At 46.8% G+C, this 19,708-nt stretch overlaps 1 protein-coding gene across 1 annotated transcript in view; it reads left to right on the forward strand.

Moving 5' to 3' along the window:
- The first annotated feature begins 2,470 nt into the window (after positions 1 to 2,470).
- The window catches only part of LOC135538735 (LIM and SH3 domain protein 1-like), a 39,352-nt gene continuing 22,114 nt past the window's right edge, over positions 2,471 to 19,708 (forward strand). The window contains exons 1-2 of the mRNA XM_064964646.1: positions 2,471 to 2,742; positions 12,477 to 12,571. Of these exons, the coding sequence (XP_064820718.1) occupies positions 2,674 to 2,742; positions 12,477 to 12,571 (164 nt within the window). The 5' untranslated portion in view covers positions 2,471 to 2,673. The remainder of the gene's footprint in view (positions 2,743 to 12,476; positions 12,572 to 19,708) is intronic.

Raw genomic sequence — 19,708 nt, forward strand, 5'->3', positions numbered from 1 at the left:
GTCCCTGTCTTTATTGGCTAAAAAGTGGGTGGCATTTTATATAATTTTTGGCGGACAAAGTCTTCTACTCTTCTACTTCTTTTAAACGTCTGCTACTCAGGTTTTAGGGACAAATGGGAAGAGGCCACTTTTAGGCTTTGCTAGAATTTCTTTGTTCAGTGTGGGTGTGGATGAGTTCCAAGTTTCTCACCATTTACCACACACCTCCATGGGATGTGTAACTGGAATAAACTGAGATACATTATGACTATCAACATCCATGGAAAAAACACTATAAAGGATTCTGTATCCCTGCACTTCCATGACAAGAACAAAGACCAGTTGTGGATGTTCTTCAATGATCATCTCTGCAACTTCTTTTTTATTGTATAGTTAATGTTTGAATGTTTGGTTCCTGTATTGCTTTTTTTTTAAGGTACAGTACCAGTCAAAAGTTTGGACACACCAACTCATTCAACAGTTTTTCTTTATTTTTACTATGTTCTACATTGTAGAATAATAGTGAAGACATCAAAACTATGAAATAACACATATGGAATCATATAGTAACCCAAAAAGTGTTAAACAAATCAAAATATATATTTTAGATTCTTCAAAGTAGCTTCTCTTTGCCTTGATGACAGCTTTGCACACTTTTGGCATTCTCTCAACCAGCTTCATCTGGAATGCTTTTCCAACAGTCTTGAAGGAGTTCCCACATATGCTGATTACTTGTTGGCTGCTTTTCCTTAACTCTGCAGTTCAACTCATCCCAAACCATTTCAATTGTCTTGAGGTCGGGTAATTGTGGAGGCCAGGTCATCTAATGCTGCACTCCATCATTCTCCTTATTGGTCAAATAGCCCTTACACAGCCTGGAGGTGTGTTGGGTCATTGTCCTGTTGAAAAACGAAAATAATAGTCCCACTAAGCGCAAACCAGATGGGATGGCGTATCACTGCAGAATGCTGTGATAGCCATGCTGGTTAAGTTTGCCTTGAATTCTAAATAAATCACAGACAGTGCCACCAGCAAAGCACCCTCACACTTTGACACCTCCACCTCTATGCTTCACGGTGGGAACCGCACATGCGGAGATTATCCGTTCACCTACTCTGCGTCTCACAAGGACACGGTGGTTGGAACCAAATAGCTCAAATTTGGACTCATCAGACCAGGACAGATTTCCAACAGTCTAATGTCTTTTGCTCGTGTGGACTAGGTCTTTTACCAAATAGGTCCATCTTCTGTATACCACCCCTACCTTTTCACAACACAACTGATTGGCTCAAACGCATTAAGAAGGAAATTAATTCCACACATTTTAAAAAGGCACACCTATTAAGTGAAATGCATTCCAGGTGACTACCTCATGAAGCTGGTTGAGAGAATGCCAATGGTGGCTACTTTGAAGAATCTCAAATATAAAATATATTTTGATTTGTTTAACACTTTTTTGGTTACTAGATTATTCCATATGTGTTATTTCATAGTTTTGATGTCTACACTATTATTCTACAATGTAGAAAATAGTAAAAGTAAAGAAAAACTGTTGAATGAGTTGGTGTGTCCAAACTTTTGACTGGTACTATACATGCCAAGAATGTATTTCATCAATTGATCAGAGGCAATTCAATGACTTCAAAACAGCAGAGTGCTCTTCATACAAGACTTTGACCTTACAAATTAAACCCAGATTGAGGATCATGTTTTGAAATACAGTACTTTCAAAGAATAAAGGCATTTGAATGAATAATGTTTAGTTGCAATGTCAACCATAAAATTTAATTTAATTATAGTGGGCCCATGATTTCTGCACCCTGACCAGTGAAACCAATTCTGATTTGCGACAGCAGATGTCACCCAAACCAAATGCATTTGCAACTTTATTCCATGTAGGCCTTCACAGTAGCCTACATACAGATTGTAGCAGATGGCATGATCATCATGTGGAATAAAAAGGGTTGGCGTGTATTCTAGATACATTTTCTATATGTCATATACACGATTTTGATATGCGCGTCTTCCACGGTAATTGTGGTTTCCACTAGATAGCACAGCCACAAAATAAATAGTCTCTATCGAAAAAACTAATAAAAACATACATTTTATTTTTGGTCTTAGTTTAATATTAGGGTTAGACATATGTTTTGCAGTGTGGTTAAGTTGAGGGTTAAGGTTGGGGTTAGGTTTAAAATCACATTTTAAGAAGATAAAATGCCGAAATGGGCGGGGTTTAATACTTTGTGGCTGTTGTAACTAGTGACGACCAGTGATGGTGGTGTGATAAATCTAGTTCCGCATTCCATGGAATCAACCAACTTAAAAGCATTGAGTATTGCTATTTGTGATGGATTTCAATATCAAATATAGTATACGCTGATCGATCTCCATAGATTGATATCTGATCACAGGATTTATCCAATTATAAACGCCGCCTTTGAAATCAAGCGTCTCTTTGTAAGACCGCCCCCTTTCCTTTCTCCTCGGGAGCGCGGCATTGGAAAGAGAGGCGCCGTGCCCGCGCTTTACGTCTCTGGTTCGTGTACTGACAGCCAGCTGTGCGATTAGAACGACAACAATCTCCGGGTTTTGATCAATCCAGCCGTCAAACTCGACCCGTATTGTTTGGGAAGAACACGTTAATTTGACAGTTATTTTTTTATCGTCTAATTTATCCAGCATTCCTCAAACATGAATCCGTCGTGTGGCAGATGTGGCACAATCGTGTACCCGACGGAAAAAGTGAATTGTCTGGACAAGGTAAGGAAAAAAACATTTGCAACCAGGCATTTGAATTGGCAGTCACCTGCTTCTGTTTGTGTATTATACATCCCGTTATCAATACAGTTTTCTTTAGCGTGTTTGTTAATGATTTGTGATGCCCGGGCAGGTAGGCTAACATTCGCTAGATAGCACGTTACCTGTCTGTGTGGATGGGATTGTGAAAGACTAGTAACGTTAGCTAGTTTTCTCTTTTGATTTGTTGAACGTTTAGCCTGCTAGCTAATTAAGTTTGCTAGCTAACTAGTCTTTTAAAATGATCTGATTTTTAATTTTACATTTGCCACGTTGGATTTTCACAGATTTGAATTTTTGAACGAAGCGTTTCCTGTTTTCCCCACAAACAAGCCAGTTTTAGCTCGCTGCGTTAACGTATGGGCTAGCTAGCTAACGTTATCAAAGACTGGAATGTGGTTAGCATTTCCATCAGCCGAACATCAGAGTAGTCAGTATCAGATTGTGATTGATGGCATACAACGAGTAATTATGATTAACTAGTTTGCTGGTCACTAAAGATTAACGTCTACTACATTGCATTGTAAAATCTACCTTACGAGGTTAGTCCAAATTGATGATTTCAGTTAACGTAACGTTACCAAGCAAGATGGAGAGATTAATTAGAATGTTCGTGCTTTCAAAGTTATTTAGCTAAGGTTATAGTTTCAGTTCTCCCAAAATCCAGAAATTAACATGTGTGATGAGTTCCCATCGCCAATTTCATAGCCAAAGCTTCATTGTGTAATTTAAATCCGTGTCAATTTGACTCAAGCTAAGCATCTTGGTTTTTCAGGATGCTGTTTAAAAGTTGAAACAATAATTTGGGGTTGTTCAGGTGCAGTAGTGCCTTATCAAAATCCAGTGTTTGCTAGCAGCTCACACAAGCTACCCCGGATAAGGAAGTGTAATCTACCAGGGTGTGGAAGAAGAAAAACTCCAAGGGAACAGAGCCATGCTTCACACGTTCAGTGAAATTAACTTCTTAAAACAAAACAAAAAATTAAAGTCCACACAATGTCTATCACAACATCCATCTGTGTGGGCTTTGTGTGAATGCGTAGGCTAGCGAGTGTATTAGAAAACAGTCACTGTGCTATCGTGGTCTTGTCTGTTTAGTCTCTTGCCACTCAGTACTGCAGTAACACGTTCTGCAGCATGTTGTTCTGCTGCCAACTGAAACAACACTACCTTTATGGCACGTCAATCAGGCTGAACCACACAATCCCTGTCACCACTTCTTTTTGCCCACTGGGTAGACCAGGGCTATAATAATCATATATTCTCATGTGGTCCCTCTTTTTGTAATTTGAACGTCCGTTACTTTTGCTGCTAGAGCGCCCTGAGCACATTGCATGACTCTAGTGGAGGATGTGGGCGGGGTCACCTCTTGTGGTGAGAGAAGGATGCATTGGCATTTCCTACACACTCTAGTCTAGTGATGCCGGGGCCGAGCTTATAATTTGTCTAATGGGTATTGGGAATGCCTTGTGGAGCCGATCGCTGTAAGTGGGTGTTATCTGTTTGGGTCGATAGATGGAGCGTCTGGTGAGAGACGATAGAGCACATTATCAGAGATGCCAATACTTGTGTACACTGCACGCCCATGGGTTTGAACTCGTCATACTCCCTGTTGTGCAAGTAGAAGGCCCTTGTTATTGTTGTCCAACAGGATGGAGATGAAATGGACAACCCTTGCCTTGGATTAAAATGTAGAGCCCAAAATAAAACAATACCTTACATATTCATGTAAACTATTTCTGGATGTTGTGGCTAGAAATCAGGTGAACTGAACACAAGCCGGACCGCAACCGTGTTCTCTGGAAAATCATGCTGAAAGCGGCGCACATTCCTGCAGACAGACAGTCCTATAAAAATGTGCTCTGTCAGAGGCCTGCTGTGCTGCCTGTCTCCCCCTCTGAGCTACACACAGGCTCTGAGCCCAGGGAGCGTCTGTCTGTCTTAGCTGCTATTCCGCATCAGCGCGCTCCTCCTCAGACACACGAAAACAACCTCCCTATTCCCCTCCTGGGCACCGGCTGCCCTTCTCGTTTGTTTAAACCAGACGAGGCCGACCGGCGAATGGCGGCGGTTTTTCCCCGTCTGGTTCAGGCGAAGGTAGTCAAGGCTGCAGCGTGCGGTTTCCTCGGCGACCGCTGAATACTTGCTTACCTGACATACTGTCTTCTGGTGTAATGTATATGGGGGCTGTGCTGTGGAGAAGCTGGGCCACAGACGCTAGTTTGTCTGCCGCTCTGCATTTCATTATAGTGGGACGGGGCTGGGATCTGCAGGAGGAAGGGGCACCTGAGGATGAGGGGTAAAGTCAGGAAGTAAATGTTATGTGAGACGAAAGTGAGTAGGCATACTCATCTGTCTTGCCTTCAATATGTGGACGTTGCCTGTTAGTAATGCAGTACTATGCTTCAGAGGTTTTTGACAAGTCCTCCTAGCCATCGAAGCAGATGAGTGCTGTTGAGGACCTGGAGTCTCGCTGTAAGGGTTATGTTAACTGCAGGAGGTGGGATTTTGCCAGATAGTAGGTTATTCATAACCAGAGTGCCGACTGTACACCCTATGCAAAACTGGTTTAACCAAGCCTGGAAACATGGCTGTGTGTGTGTGTGTGTGTTCCTATTTGAAAGACTGAATTTGTTTGACTGTGTGCAAGTACTAGACAGATGATTGGTTCTGAGAGTCTCTGTTATATTGATGGAATGATTTTCCTGTGTGGGAAATTCTGTATACAGATAATCACGTACTCAATATTCTACATTGTGCCTTTGTGTGTGTCTGTTACTCGTACCTATAGTTTTTTTAAAATATTTTATTTAGATGGACGTTCTCTCTCCCTATCCGCAACCCGTTCTGCAAGGACTCTGCTTGATCAATATTTCATTATTTTATTGTGACATGCATACCACTGTACATCTGCTCTGTGGCTTCAAATGTGTGTGAGAGCAGCCCAGGGGAAGGGAGGGAAGAAGCTCACATAAGTTCCTCTCCTCCTTGAAAAGCAGCCCCCCCACACACACACAGAGTAGGGAGAGCGAGAAACCTGTGATCTTCCTCAACTCTGGAAGAAGGGCAGGTTCAGGGAGGGGAAGCGAGCACATAAGGTCCTAAAGAAGAACAAAACAGAGTCTGTCTCCTGTCCCGGCTCAAATATCGTCTCTTAGCATGCAAGGTAACATGTCGGGACGCGTCGATAAGCTAACTCAATTAATTTTTTGTTAAATTTTTTTTTAAGATCATAAAAAGTCACAGCCTTGGATATTTGGTTTAGGACTTTCAGTTTGACTGATTTTTCTAGGTACAAGCCATAGCTTATTTTGCTCCTGTGTAAATTCAGCTGTCTGATGCTCTATCTAGTAAACACTTATGATATGACCTTTCAGGAACAGAGAGGAGTGTCTCATCCGTAATGCCCAGTGTTTTGTATTAATCCATGACTCGTTTTTTTTTTCCCGCTCATTGAAATCCTTGTGTTGGGGCATTTTGTTCGGGTTGCCTAAGTCCAAACTGTAAATAAATAAAAATATAAAAAAATTGGGGAAACTGCTTTCGGTGTCAACTGAAACGAGTAAAAGCAAATGTATAAAGTATGTAGAAAAGATTATGGACTTGTAGAATTTCAGGAGATTTGCTTAGAATGCTAAAATACTTTATACGCCACCCAGATGGGGGACCTCACCCAGATGGGATACCACCACCATCTTTTTAAGAAAAGCTGAGAGGTCAAACCCGACTCCTTCCATGTAAACTGAATCATGTCCACTCCCCCCGCGCATCATCATCTTGGCTGATGCAGTCACACCCCCACAGGCACACGCCTCATCATATGCAACCCCCCCCCCCCCAAAATAGCCCCTCCTAGCGATATCATCAGGATCAACAGTGCCAACTCTCTGCACGCTAGTCTGCCTACTGCCTGTCAGCCCTGACCGGACCTTTCTACAGACACTGTTTATAACAGGCTCATTCAAATACACTGTGTCAACGGCTAACACTGATGATCTGTTAAGTTGATCTTATTCAAATAGGCCTTTCTGATACTGTCTGATCAGACAAACGAGTCGTGTAATTCACTGGTAGTGTCTAGAAATGGTTTCCTACTGAAATGAGATTAGGCCTTTTGATACGGGCTGGCAAAATGTGGGTGGATTAGATTTAAAAGCTGATTCGTGTTGTCCGAAGGGTGAGCGTTTTATTTTTTCTTTCTTCCCCCTTCCCCTCCAGCCAGTCGCCTCCAATTGTGACTCGGATCAGAGGCAGGGTCCATGGTGGAGTCAGTCACCTGAGGTTCTGTGCTCTGTATGTGTGTCTATGGAACTGGGACACCCGTTGCTCTCAATACTATGGCTCTATTAATAGGAGTACAGAGCGATTTGTTTCTCCTGTTCTCTGTGTGTGAGATGTAGGATTTAGGATGAGACTGTGGGAAAGGGACTGTTCGGGCGACGTGGGGGAAAGGGACTGTTCGGGCGACGTGGGGGAAAGGGACTGTTCGGGCGACGTGGGGGAAAGGGACTGTTCGGGCGACGTGGGGGAAAGGGACTGTTCGGGCGACGTGGGGGAAAAGGACTGTTCAGACTGGCCGTGTACTTCCTGTCCAGAAACAAGTGGGTCAACATTGTACCAAAATGCTCCGAGTCTCTCAGCTCTCCACAGTCAGGGATTTCAGAATGGTTTGGTGCCGGGCAGGCGGTGTCTCTGTCTGTTTAAGCACACTATAGCAGATCGACACACACACGCCATACCAAGTAGTCTGTGGATGAGTGTTAAGTGCATACTTTAGCGAGTGCTGTGGTTCTCCCGCTGGCCAACATAAGATGTTGAGTGTGGTGAAAGCGACTGCATCGAGTAGGTCAATAATTAACCGTGGGCTTCAATAAGTTATTGTAGCATTTCCCAAACTTGGTGCGCAGTTGTTGTTTTTTGTCCTGATTTTATTTGAATCAGCTGTGTCGGGCTAGGGCAAGAAACAAAACGTGCAACCCTTGGGGTCCCAGGGACCCAGTTTAGGAAACCCTGAGTTAGTGGCATCCAGATGGGGGGCTCTCTGAGGCAACACACTGTGTGTGTGTGTGACTGGAAACCTTGTGAGTTGAGTAGTGTCCCTATCAGGTGTGCACACAGCCTGACAACGTGTCTAGAGTGCCTCTTATAGCCTGGGGTCTGTCCGTACTGGCCGGGGTCTCGGCCACAGACAGAGGGATCGTTTGGCTGCCTGAGCGCGTTCACGACATGTAGCCCTGGACCCCAGAGCTGCGCTGATTCAGGGAGAAAGTCCTGCTTCTAACAGCGTTACATTTTTCTCTGCCTCCGTGTCTGCAGTGTCCTGATTCTCTTACCGACTGCCAGATCCTGCCTCTCAGCCTCAGCACCCACACAGGCCCCGGACGGGTTTTCCTGGAGTCTGAACACTGATACTCTTGTCATCTCGTTCTAAACGAATCTCTCCCCGCCTCGCTCAGTAGTGTGTTAGCCCCAGAGACGGTCATGGGCTCTGGGGGGTGGGGGGCTGACCTGGTGGAATGTGGGTTAGCAGGTTGGGTGAAGGCCGGGTATAATTTCTTTGGACACGGCTGCAATCCAAGCCTGTTCTCTATGGCGCTGGAATTCGCCCAAGGTCAATATTGCGTTTATCCCGGTAAACACAGGGTCAAAGTCCACTGCTGCCATTCAGCTCACCTTTACCCCTCCGCTTGAAGGCATTAGCACCCGCAGTCACACACCCCTCTGTCGGCCCTCCCTCCGTTCCATTTGTTGATCCAGCGCTTCTCCATAACGCACATTGGGATTATAGATTAGGGGTGATGCCCAGAGGGAATGTCGAGAGTATGGTAACAGAGCGAGACGGGAGTTTAGACATCAGATCGGGATGAATATTTAGACAGGTGGACAGACTAAAAATGGCCGCCGCATCCGGAGACAGCTGTGGCCTAGATTTAGTAGAAATGGAATCACCTGTGTGGGTAGTTGTTTGCACTGTCAGGGATTTGACATGGCACCGCCACAGAGAGGGAGAGGCTAAGACGATGCATCTGCCAGTGTGTCCCATCTCTCTGACTGGGCCTGTGTAGTGTGGTTGGGGTGTAGGTTTGGCCCAGTGTTGCTGACTGGCTGTGGATCAGAGCTCCATTGACCAGGGCTCAGTGCCGGTGTCCAGAATGAGCCCCCACTCCTTTGTCTGCCTCGGCCCGGCTCTGCTGGTCAGCAGCTTCACACACACACACAGCCCTGGGTGGTCCGTCCGTAAAGGCCAGTGTGAGAACACACCAGACCAGACTAGAATTCTGAAAAGGTATCAGAGTGAATAGGGGTCATGGATTTAAGCCAAATGCCTTTGTCCTGTAGTGGATTAACTGCTTCCAGGAAACCCTGCTATGTGTTCTGGAAACACTCCTTGTTTTACAATCCTCCCCTCGTCACTGTGGTCGTCTTCTCTGTTCCATAGTGTTTTTAATGTGTGTCCCCGGCTGTCGTGGTGGATATCCTGACCCTCTCAGGACAGTGAGGAGAGAAGATGATTTATAGTGTGCTATATCAATATTATAATATTACTAATAATAATTAGTAGTGTGCTGCATGATTTTACTTACCCCCAGCAGGTATCACTGTAGAACACACAGGGACCTGATGGAGACCCCCAGCCTGTATCACTGTAGAGCACACAGGGACCTGATGGAGACCCCCAGCCTGTGTCACTGTAGAGCACACAGAGACCTGATGGAGACCCCCAGCCTGTGTCACTGTAGAGCACACAGGGACCTGATGGAGACCCCCAGCCTGTATCACTGTAGAGCACACGGGGACCTGATGGAGACCCCCAGCCTGTGTCACTGTAGAGCACACGGGGACCTGATGGAGACCCCCAGCCTGTATCACTGTAGAGCACACGGGGACCTGATGGAGACCCCCAGCCTGTGTCACTGTAGAGCACACGGGGACCTGATGGAGACCCCCAGCCTGTCACTGTAGAGCACACGGGGACCTGATGGAGACCCCCAGCCTGTATCACTGTAGAGCACACAGAGACCTGATGGAGACCCCCAGCCTGTATCACTGTAGAGCACACAGAGACCTGATGGAGACCCCCAGGCTGTATCACTGTAGAGCACACAGAGACCTGATGGAGACCCCCAGCCTGTGTCACTGTAGAGCACACAGGGACCTGATGGAGACCCCCAGCCTGTATCACTGTAGAGCACACGGGGACCTGATGGAGACCCCCAGCCTGTGTCACTGTAGAGCACACGGGGACCTGATGGAGACCCCCAGCCTGTGTCACTGTAGAGCACACAGGGACCTGATGGAGACCCCCAGCCTGTATCACTGTAGAGCACACGGGGACCTGATGGAGACCCCCAGCCTGTGTCACTGTAGAGCACACGGGGACCTGATGGAGACCCCCAGCCTGTGTCACTGTAGAGCACACGGGGACCTGATGGAGACCCCCAGCCTGTATCACTGTAGAGCACACGGAGACCTGATGGAGACCCCCAGCCTGTATCACTGTAGAGCACACAGGGACCTGATGGAGACCCCCAGCCTGTATCACTGTAGAGCACACAGAGACCTGATGGAGACCCCCAGCCTGTATCACTGTAGAGCACACAGAGACCTGATGGAGACCCCCAGGTTGTATCACTGTAGAGCACACAGAGACCTGATGGAGACCCCCAGGCTGTATCACTGTAGAGCACACAGAGACCTGATGGAGACCCCCAGCCTGTATCACTGTAGAGCACACAGAGACCTGATGGAGACCCCCAGTCTGTGTCACTGTAGAACACACAGAGACCTGATGGAGACCCCCAGGCTGTATCACTGTAGAACACACAGAGACCTGATGGAGACCCCCAGTCTGTGTCACTGTAGAGCACACAGGGACCTGATGGAGACCCCCAGCCTGTATCACTGTAGAGCACACAGAGACCTGATGGAGACCCCCAGTCTGTGTCACTGTAGAGCACACAGGGACCTGATGGAGACCCCCAGCCTGTATCACTGTAGAGCACACAGAGACCTGATGGAGACCCCCAGCCTGTGTCACTGTAGAGCACACAGGGACCTGATGGAGACCCCCAGCCTGTATCACTGTAGAGCACACAGAGACCTGATGGAGACCCCCAGCCTGTGTCACTGTAGAGCACACAGGGACCTGATGGAGACCCCCAGCCTGTATCACTGTAGAACACACGGGGACCTAATGAAGACCCCCAGCCGTAATGCCCTTTTCCCACCACAGGGACACTGCACGATTTACTGTGTGTGTTTGAATGGTTATGTTTGCTGTGTGTCTGCTTCAGTGCGCTGTCTTATTTGTGTGTGGAGAATGTTCAGTGAAAGAAAGACAGAAGAAAACGGGGGGTGGCTGAGTAGAGAATATCCCTGAGCCGCGTTAATAAGGACGGTATCTTTCTCTCCTTTTTTCCTCCCTCTTTCTTTTGTCATCCCTTGACGGCAGGAACGGGCAGATCATTCCCTCACTCATCCACCCCTCTCTCCTTCCCTTCGCCCTCTCCTTCCTTTCATGCTCCTTCCTCTTTCCCTCCGGTCCCCCTCTGAACCCTCAGGCCACAGATCAGCCTGCTGTCGAGAGAGAGAGAGGGGGGTGAGACTAAGAAGGATCGGGCTGTTGTGAATATGGTTAGAGGGAGAGAAGCAGACCCAGGCTTGCAGAGATGAACAGATGGACAGACAGGAAGAGAAAGAGAGGGTCAAATCAAACTGAACACGGGTCTTCTCCAGCAGTCATCCAATCAGGAGAGCTCAATGTGCTCTGTTGGCAGTGTTGCGTATGGCTATGGGTGAATAGGGGCAGGGCAGGGAAACTGGTTCAGTCACTAGATGTGTGTGTGACCCGTGTGTATTTCTGAGTAATGTTAGATCTCCACACAAGGCCAGGAATATCAAGGGGTCGTAACTTTGAAGCCTTGATTATGCTGCCAACTAGGTTAAACAACCTTTTTCGGGACATTTTGGCTCTTAATTTAACACTGTGTTTATCCTCAGCCGCTCGCATCATTGTGAAACCTGGCTGACCGTTTTTTTCCGAGTGGCGTTAATGGAATACGAAGGTGTGCTGGATGCCTGGGTCAGTTGGAATGACTTTCCAACTGCACACAGCGACTTCGCCATCCACCCCGGCAGGGCTTTCTTACAGGCTGCTCAAACGAGCAGGTTTCATCACTAAAACAACCATCGAAACTGTTCAGGGATCCTCAATGCTGCTTTGTTCTATGAGGGAGTTAACTTTTACAGAAGATGGGTGCTGAGCCGGCGGGTGGGGCGCCACGGTGGGAGTTGGCAGTTCTCTCTGAAAGTGGACGTGGCTCTGTGCTCTGAACGGTGTCTAGTCAGCCGCTGGGCTTCACGCATGGGTTGTTGCAAACATGCTCGCCTCAGTCTCTCCCGCTCTCTTTCCGCACACTGCCACACGTCCCCCTGACATGGCTTATAAATAACCACCGTGTAGAGAGGTCCAGAGGAAGTGGTCTGGTGACCCTTAACCCCTTTGCGCCTCGACAAACAGACCTCTCTCTCTCTCCGTTCTCCCTCTTTTCTCCAGCTAAAATAGATGGTTATGGCCTTATTCATCCAAATATGTCACTTCCTGGTGTGAATATGTTGTGTGGTTTAGGTCCTCCATGCTAGCATTGACAACAGTGAAATGAATGTCTAATTGTTTTCTCTCTCTCCCTCTCTCTCAGTACTGGCACAAAGGATGCTTCAGCTGCGAGATCTGCAAAATGACTCTAAACATGAAGAATTACAAAGGCTTTGAAAAGAGACCATACTGCAATGCGTAAGTTGTCACCAAGTGTGTGTGTTTGAGAAAGGTAATAGACGTTCACAAAAGGCTCAGGTGTTCATCCCTTATACCAAACAGAAGTGGCCGATTTAGCCTATTGCAGAAGACTGGTCCAGAGACTGACCCAAGGTTGTGTGTGTGATGTTACAGACCCTACTGTGTGTACTTCAGAGCAGTGTGGAGGCTCCCTTTCTTATCTCCTTGCCTCCATTTGTGTCTTTGGCTCACCAAAGAGAAGGGCTGTGTGTGGTGTGGAAAAGAGCAGCTTTACACACCCCCTCCTCCTCTGGGGGTCAACAAGAGGAGTTCCAGAAATTCCTCAGCAGTGACGCACACCAGCCAACTCACGCTTCACACACACTCCCACTCAAGCCCACGCTCCCACGGCTGGTTAGGAATCCTTGGAATCCCCCTCTCATTTTTGCCTCTTCTCACTGTGTGTGTTTGGGAAAAGAAGACGTGGCTTCATGTTCTGTTCATATACACACAGTTAGTCCCCCCCCTTCCCTCACGTACACACAGTTAGTCCCTCCCCCCCTTCCCTCACGTACACACAGTTAGTCCCTCCCCCCCTTCCCTCACGTACACACAGTTAGTTCCCCCCTTCCCTCACGTACACACAGTTAGTTTCCCCCCTTCCCTCACGTACACACAGTTAGTTCCCCCCTTCCCTCACGTACACACAGTTAGTTCCCCCCTTCCCTCACGTACACACAGTTAGTTCCCCCCTTCCCTCACGTACACACAGTTAGTTCCCCCTTCCCTCACGTACACACAGTTAGTTCCCCCCTTCCCTCACGTACACACAGTTAGTTCCCCCCTTCCCTCACGTACACACAGTTAGTTCCCCCTTCCCTCACGTACACACAGTTAGTTTCCCCCCTTCCCTCACGTACACACAGTTAGTTCCCCCCTTCCCTCACGTACACACAGTTAGTTCCCCCCTTCCCTCACGTACACACAGTTAGTTCCCCCCTTCCCTCTCGTACACACAGTTAGTTCCCTCACGTACACACAGTTAGTTACATGCATGCACTTAATAAATACATGCCAGGAAAACACAAACTATATTTTACTAATGTTACACCCTTGCAACCTTCTCCTCCGCTTCTCAATATGCTTGTCCCTCTGCCCAGAATCCAACCAGGAACACACACACACACACACACACACACACACACACACACACACACACACACACACACACACACGTTAATTTTGAATACTGGAGAGTAGGGATTTTCCCATGAATTTCCTACTTCTCCAGTCGCTCTTAGATCCCGATCTGTCAGAGATCATGCGGCTTTGCCTTTGGCAGAATCATCTCTATTCTCTCCTCAGACCTCCGTTCTCACTATCCCTCCTTCAGGAAGCAGGCCCCTCCAGACTGTGTATTGCTCTTTCCATTTCTGTAACCCCCTACCCGTCAGAGTAAACCCCTACCCCTTACTCCCTCTCCAGGGAAGTAATGCTGGCTCTAACTCCACTCGCACTGTGTTGTGGTTTTACTGTGGTAAACTATGCTATCATCACAGGTTTATGTCTGTCAGCAGCTGATAGACGCCTGTTTGTTTTCACTGAACGCTGCCCACCCACAGCTGGGCTGAGAATCCCTGTGCCCTGATTAGTCGGCCAGCTCACAAGGGGTTTGCTGGAGATTTAGTAGGACGGCCAGATTGGACGTTTTTCTTGACGATTTGTTTCCATGGATTTTGAGAGAGTGCGCGCCTTGGGCAAGCTACTGTCATAACGCTGTTGTTCTCATGACCCCTGGATTCATAAACGCTGCAAACCCAACTTTTTAATGGAATCAATAGTGTTTATAAAGGCAGTTTCACCTTGACCAGTCTCACCATGTTCTATAGCAGTCAAATTCAAATCTGGACCTCCCCAAGTCCGTTCCACTGTCGTTTTAGGCCCGGGAACTGCCAGGGAACTCACCATACGAGGTGATCACTGTACTTAGGTGCCCGTACGATATGCATTGCGATTCAATTTTTGATGTTCCAAAAAATATTGCTCTGTGTATGTCTGCTGCAGAGAGACGAGAGCGTGCTGGGGGGAAATGAGTTTTGATCCGTCATGGAAATAAAAGTGCTGAAAACATCTGGGCTCACTGTTTAAAAAGATGGAGAACAAGGTATTGGATGAGAGTGACCGGCGTTTTGGCGCAGGTTCAGCCGAGTAGCACCAGCTAACCCCACCGTTTTGGTTATTATTTTATATTTACAAATCGCTACTTTGAGTCAAAGTACTACTGCTGATTATCAGTCTCCCCCTCTTTTGACTGCAACACACATTTGGGTGCAATGAATTATCAAGACGGGCAGAACAGAAACCCCAGCGGTACTCCGGACCTTCAGGCTCAGATTTGAAGAGCCCTGTTCTCTAGTCACACAGTAGGCACGTTTTAATTTCAAATTGTGTGCAACTGTATAGTTAATGATTTAACAGGAGTCAACACCAGCCATTCGTTCACAGAGAATAACATAATCCCAGTGTTGTCGCAGCACAGGGTACTTTCCACAGTTTGCCCAAGTGCTCAGTGGCAGGTCTTGATAGAAACGGAGTTGGATAAGAACCCAGTCAGTGAAACATCTCAGCCAGACACGTTTTAGCATTTCAGACTCGGTCTAATGGCTTCTGTCGGTCTCCCTGTGTGGACGTCAGTCAGACGAGAATTCACAACAGCTCGGTCTTAGCAGGACACAGAGCTGTCTACACCAGCTCGGTCCCACCGATTAAAACCAGAGTTTTACTACCAGGTCTACTCTATAGTACTCTGCCCCAACCTACCTCAGAGTAGCTGCCATTTGACGTTTTGATTAACCATGATCCAGGGTCACATCAGGTTTTCTCATCCCATTTTAAGGGTTAGTCTAATTAATTTAGCATTGGGGTTAAACTGATCCGAGATCAGCTACTTTGTCCTTGAGTGCCCCCTATGGACAGGAGTGAGTGTGGCCTTCCAGAAAGTTATTTTTCCGCCCGCTCCTAGTTCCACTATGCTAATAGCCCTCACTCTCTCCTGGGCTGTGGGTTAGTTCCTGTTCCATCATGTTGACTGTTACAGAGCAGTAGTGTGTGTTTGTGGCTGTCATTGATGAGCAGGGGGGCGTGTGTGACTCCTCACCTTGTTACACTGCAGCCTGACAGAGGAGTGTTGTCTGTTACTGACTCCAGACTCATGCACGTACAGGCATTACATAGCCTTCGTGCGCGCGGCACACACGTTCTTGTATGTCTAACTTTGTGGGGGGGGGGGGACAGAATTCAGTCCCGTTCAAAATCCTGTCTTCCCTAGCCTTAACCCCAAACCTAGCTCTTAACCCTAATTCTAACACTAGTTCTAACCTTTCACCCTAAACCCCCTAGAAATAGCATTTCACCTTGTGGGGACAAACAATGTTCCCAATTATTATTTTTTGTTTACTTTTCTTGTGGCGACTTCTAGGACAAACGAGTATAGTTAAACTTGTCCACACACAAACTGCACACCAATACAAGCTCAAACACACAATGGGTATCGGGTATCTGTGTGCCAGCTGCACACTTGTCTCTGTTCCACGCTGCAGCAGCCTAAAGCACAAAGGTGCTCTGTAGAGCACACGCTGGCCACCGCCACAAACCAACCAGACACACCCGTGTCCCCGAACAAAACCTACAAACAATCGGTTTATCCGAGCCGCCCAGTCACACTCCTCGTGCTCTAAGGAACTGTGCCGCAGGCTACCACAGGATGCTGCTACCAAATGTAACACATGACAATGGCAAACTGAGGCTTCAGCTCTCTTCAGCCTGATCGAAGCTGCCACTAGCACGGCCAACCGCCCCCTCTCTGCCTCTTCAGGAACGTGTGTGTTTGAGCATACTGTGCTGTGTGTGCGCTTGCGTGCTCGAGTGCAAGGAGGGTTGCACGTAGCCTAGCCATTAGAGGGTTTCCGGTTCGAATCCTGGGTCCGACAGGAAAAACCGCCCAGGACGTGAGCTGGCAACCAGAAGGTTGCCTGCCGTTGTGCCCTTGAGCAAGGCCCTCAACCCCCACGCAACAACAGCTCCCTGGTTGCTCAGTGTGGCAGCCCCCCACACCTCTCCAAAAACCTGTATGTGTGTCTTTCGGAGGGGTTGGGTTAAAAAGCAGAAGTCACATTTTGGTTGGTCCTCGTGTGTAATTGACCAGGAAAGTAATCTTAATATCACACAGAGCCTGTAAAGTGCTCTGTTCAGCACTTTCACAGTACGATGGGCTCACACTCCCCCACTGCTGTTTGAGCTGTGTGTGGGTTTAAAAGTGCTTGTTAATTAGTTTCTCATTTCTGGTAATAGATAATTGCACCGCGTTCTTCAGAAGGTCCCGTCGTTTGAGGCTTAGAGCTCGTCCATCTCTCTACATAAGTTTAAATGGAAATTCAATGTGTTTACCAGGTCGTCAAGGCAACACAAAACATATTACCTAACTGGGATACCCCGAGGCATGGAGAGGGGGGAGATTGTGGTCGTCCCACCCCCTGAGGCATGCTGGGTAGTGGAGTCCATATGAGCAGTTAGATTCAGTTTGAGTTTGTTTTTTTTTCTCTGTGTTGACCTGAACCTCGTTGTGCTTCTCGTTGCCTTCAGAACAACTGAGTGAACTGGCAGGCAGCATAAGGAGGAGTGCAGGAAAACCTCTGGTGTATAAAAACATACTTGTACGCATCGCTTACACAGATTAGGAATCAAGCAAGCAAGTCTGAAGTTCGGGGCTTTTGGAATTGTGCCCGGTGTGTATGTAGAATGTGTTTGGGTCTGTGAAGCATGCTTTTGAGGCAGTGTTTTTCAAGGGCAGTGGGAGGTGGGACTGGCTGGCTCGGTTCCGTGTGTGTGTGGTTGACCAGACCAGAAATCCCCCAAAAACCCATTCAAGAAGAGCTTTGTGTTCATGCTCTGGTGGAGGAGAAAACCATGACAATTGTTTCCACACCTGCTTTGACTCTCAACCAGGCATTAACCTTGAAAGAAACAGCTCCCCACAATCCATACCCCCCCCCCCCCCCTGCCAATCATCTCTGTTGACGGTGACAGGGGCCCCATAGAAACAGACTTTTTGTGTTCTGTTAGAGATGTCATCTGTCTGCTGGGGTTCCTAATTCACACTGGAGACAAACTCTTAACAATGGCTGAGGGTTATTTGAACTGCCTTGCTTTCCTTAAAATCTTAGCCCCCTTAAAGTCAAATCTGGACCTCGAAGCCAGCTCCATTGCTTTTTAAAAAGAATTCCCCTCTCACCAGGGACTGTTCTTATTTTTACTGTGTTCTACATGTAGAATAATTAGTGAAGGCATCAAACCTATGAAATAACACAGATGGAATCCTGTGGTAAACAAAAAGTGTTAAACAAATCAAAATAAATGTTATACTTGATTATTCAAATAGCCACCATTTGCCTTGATGACAGCTTTGCACACTCTTGGCCTTCCCTCAACCAGCTTCACCTGGAATGCTTTTCCAACAGTCTTGGATGGAGTTCCCACATATACTGAGCACTTGTTGGCTGCTTTTCTTTCACTCTGCGGAGCTGACCCATCCCAAACCACTTCAATTTGATTGAGGTCGGGGGATACGCCATCACTTTCCTTCTTGGTAAAATAGCCCTTACACAGCCTGGAAGTGTGTTTGGTCATTGTCCTGTTGAAAAACAAATGATAGTCCCACTAAGCCCAAACCAGATGGGATGATGTATTGCCGCAGAATGCTGTGGTAGCCATGTTGGTTAAGTTTGCCTTGAATAATAAATAAATCACTGACAGTGTCACCAGCAAAGCAGTGCCCACACCATAACACCACCACCTCCATGCTTCATGGTGGGAAATACACAGACGGAGATCATCCGTTCACCCACACTGCGTCTCACAAGGACACTGTGGTTGGAACCAAAAATCTCTAATTTGGACTCCAGACCAATAGACACATTTCCACCTGTCTAATGTCCATTGCTTGTATTACTTGGCCCAATCAAGTCTCTTCTTATTTGTGTCTATTAGTAGTGGTTTCTTTGCGGCAATTCGGCCATGAAGGCCTGATTTCATGCCGTCTCCTCTGAACAGTTGCTGTTGAAATGTGTCTGTTACTTGAACTCTGTGAAACATTTATTTGGGCTGCAATTTCTGAGACTGGTAACTCTAATGAACTTATCCTCTGCAGCAGAGGTAACTCTGGGTCTTCCATTCCTATAGCGTTCCTCATGAGAGCCAGTTTCATCATAGTGCTTGTTGGGTTTTGCGACTGCCCTTGAAGAAACTTTCAAAGTTCTTGAAATGTTCTGTATTGACTGACCTTCATGTCTTAAAGTAATGGTGGACTGTTGTTTCTTTGCTTATTTGAGCTGTTCTTGCCATAATATGGACTTAGCCTTATTTGGTAAAACACCATCTTCTATATACCACCCTTACCTTGTCACAACACAACTGATTGGCTCAAATGCATTAAGGAAAGAAATTCCACAAATTAATTTAATTGAAATGCATTCCAGGTGACTACCTCATGAAGCTGGTTGAGAGAATGCCAAGAGTGTGCAAAGCTGTCATCAAGGCAAATATATTTTGATTTAACACTTTTTATTGGTAACTACATGATTCCATATGTGTTATTTCATAGCTGTGATGTCTTCACTATTATTCTACAATGTAGAAAATAGTTAAAAATAAAGAAAAACCCTGGATTGAGTAGGTGTTCTAAAACCTTTGATCGGTAGTGTGTATTATCCACATTTAAAATACAGTTTAGCGATCTGCTACGGCAATAAGGCTCCTTGGTGATTTTCATTGAAAATTTTCCTATTTCAGATAGGCTTAGTTTGGGTGGGTTGTCATTATATACAGTGGGGCAAAAAATTATTTAGTCAGCCACCAATTGTGCAAGTTCTCCCACTTAAAAAGATGAGAGGCCTGTAATTTTGTTATATACCCTTTGTTGGCAAAGACAGTCTTCACAAGGTTTTCACACACTGTTGCTGGTATTTTGGCCCATTCCTCCATGCAGATCTCCTCTAGAGCAGTGATGTTTTGGGGCTGTTGCTGGGCAAACAGACTTTCAACTCCCTCCAAAGATTTTCTATGGGGTTGAGATCTGGAGACTGGCTAGGCCACTCCAGG

This window comes from Oncorhynchus masou, unplaced genomic scaffold (genome assembly GCF_036934945.1).
Source record: "Oncorhynchus masou masou isolate Uvic2021 unplaced genomic scaffold, UVic_Omas_1.1 unplaced_scaffold_29___fragment_2___debris, whole genome shotgun sequence".
Classification (NCBI taxonomy): domain Eukaryota; kingdom Metazoa; phylum Chordata; class Actinopteri; order Salmoniformes; family Salmonidae; genus Oncorhynchus; species Oncorhynchus masou.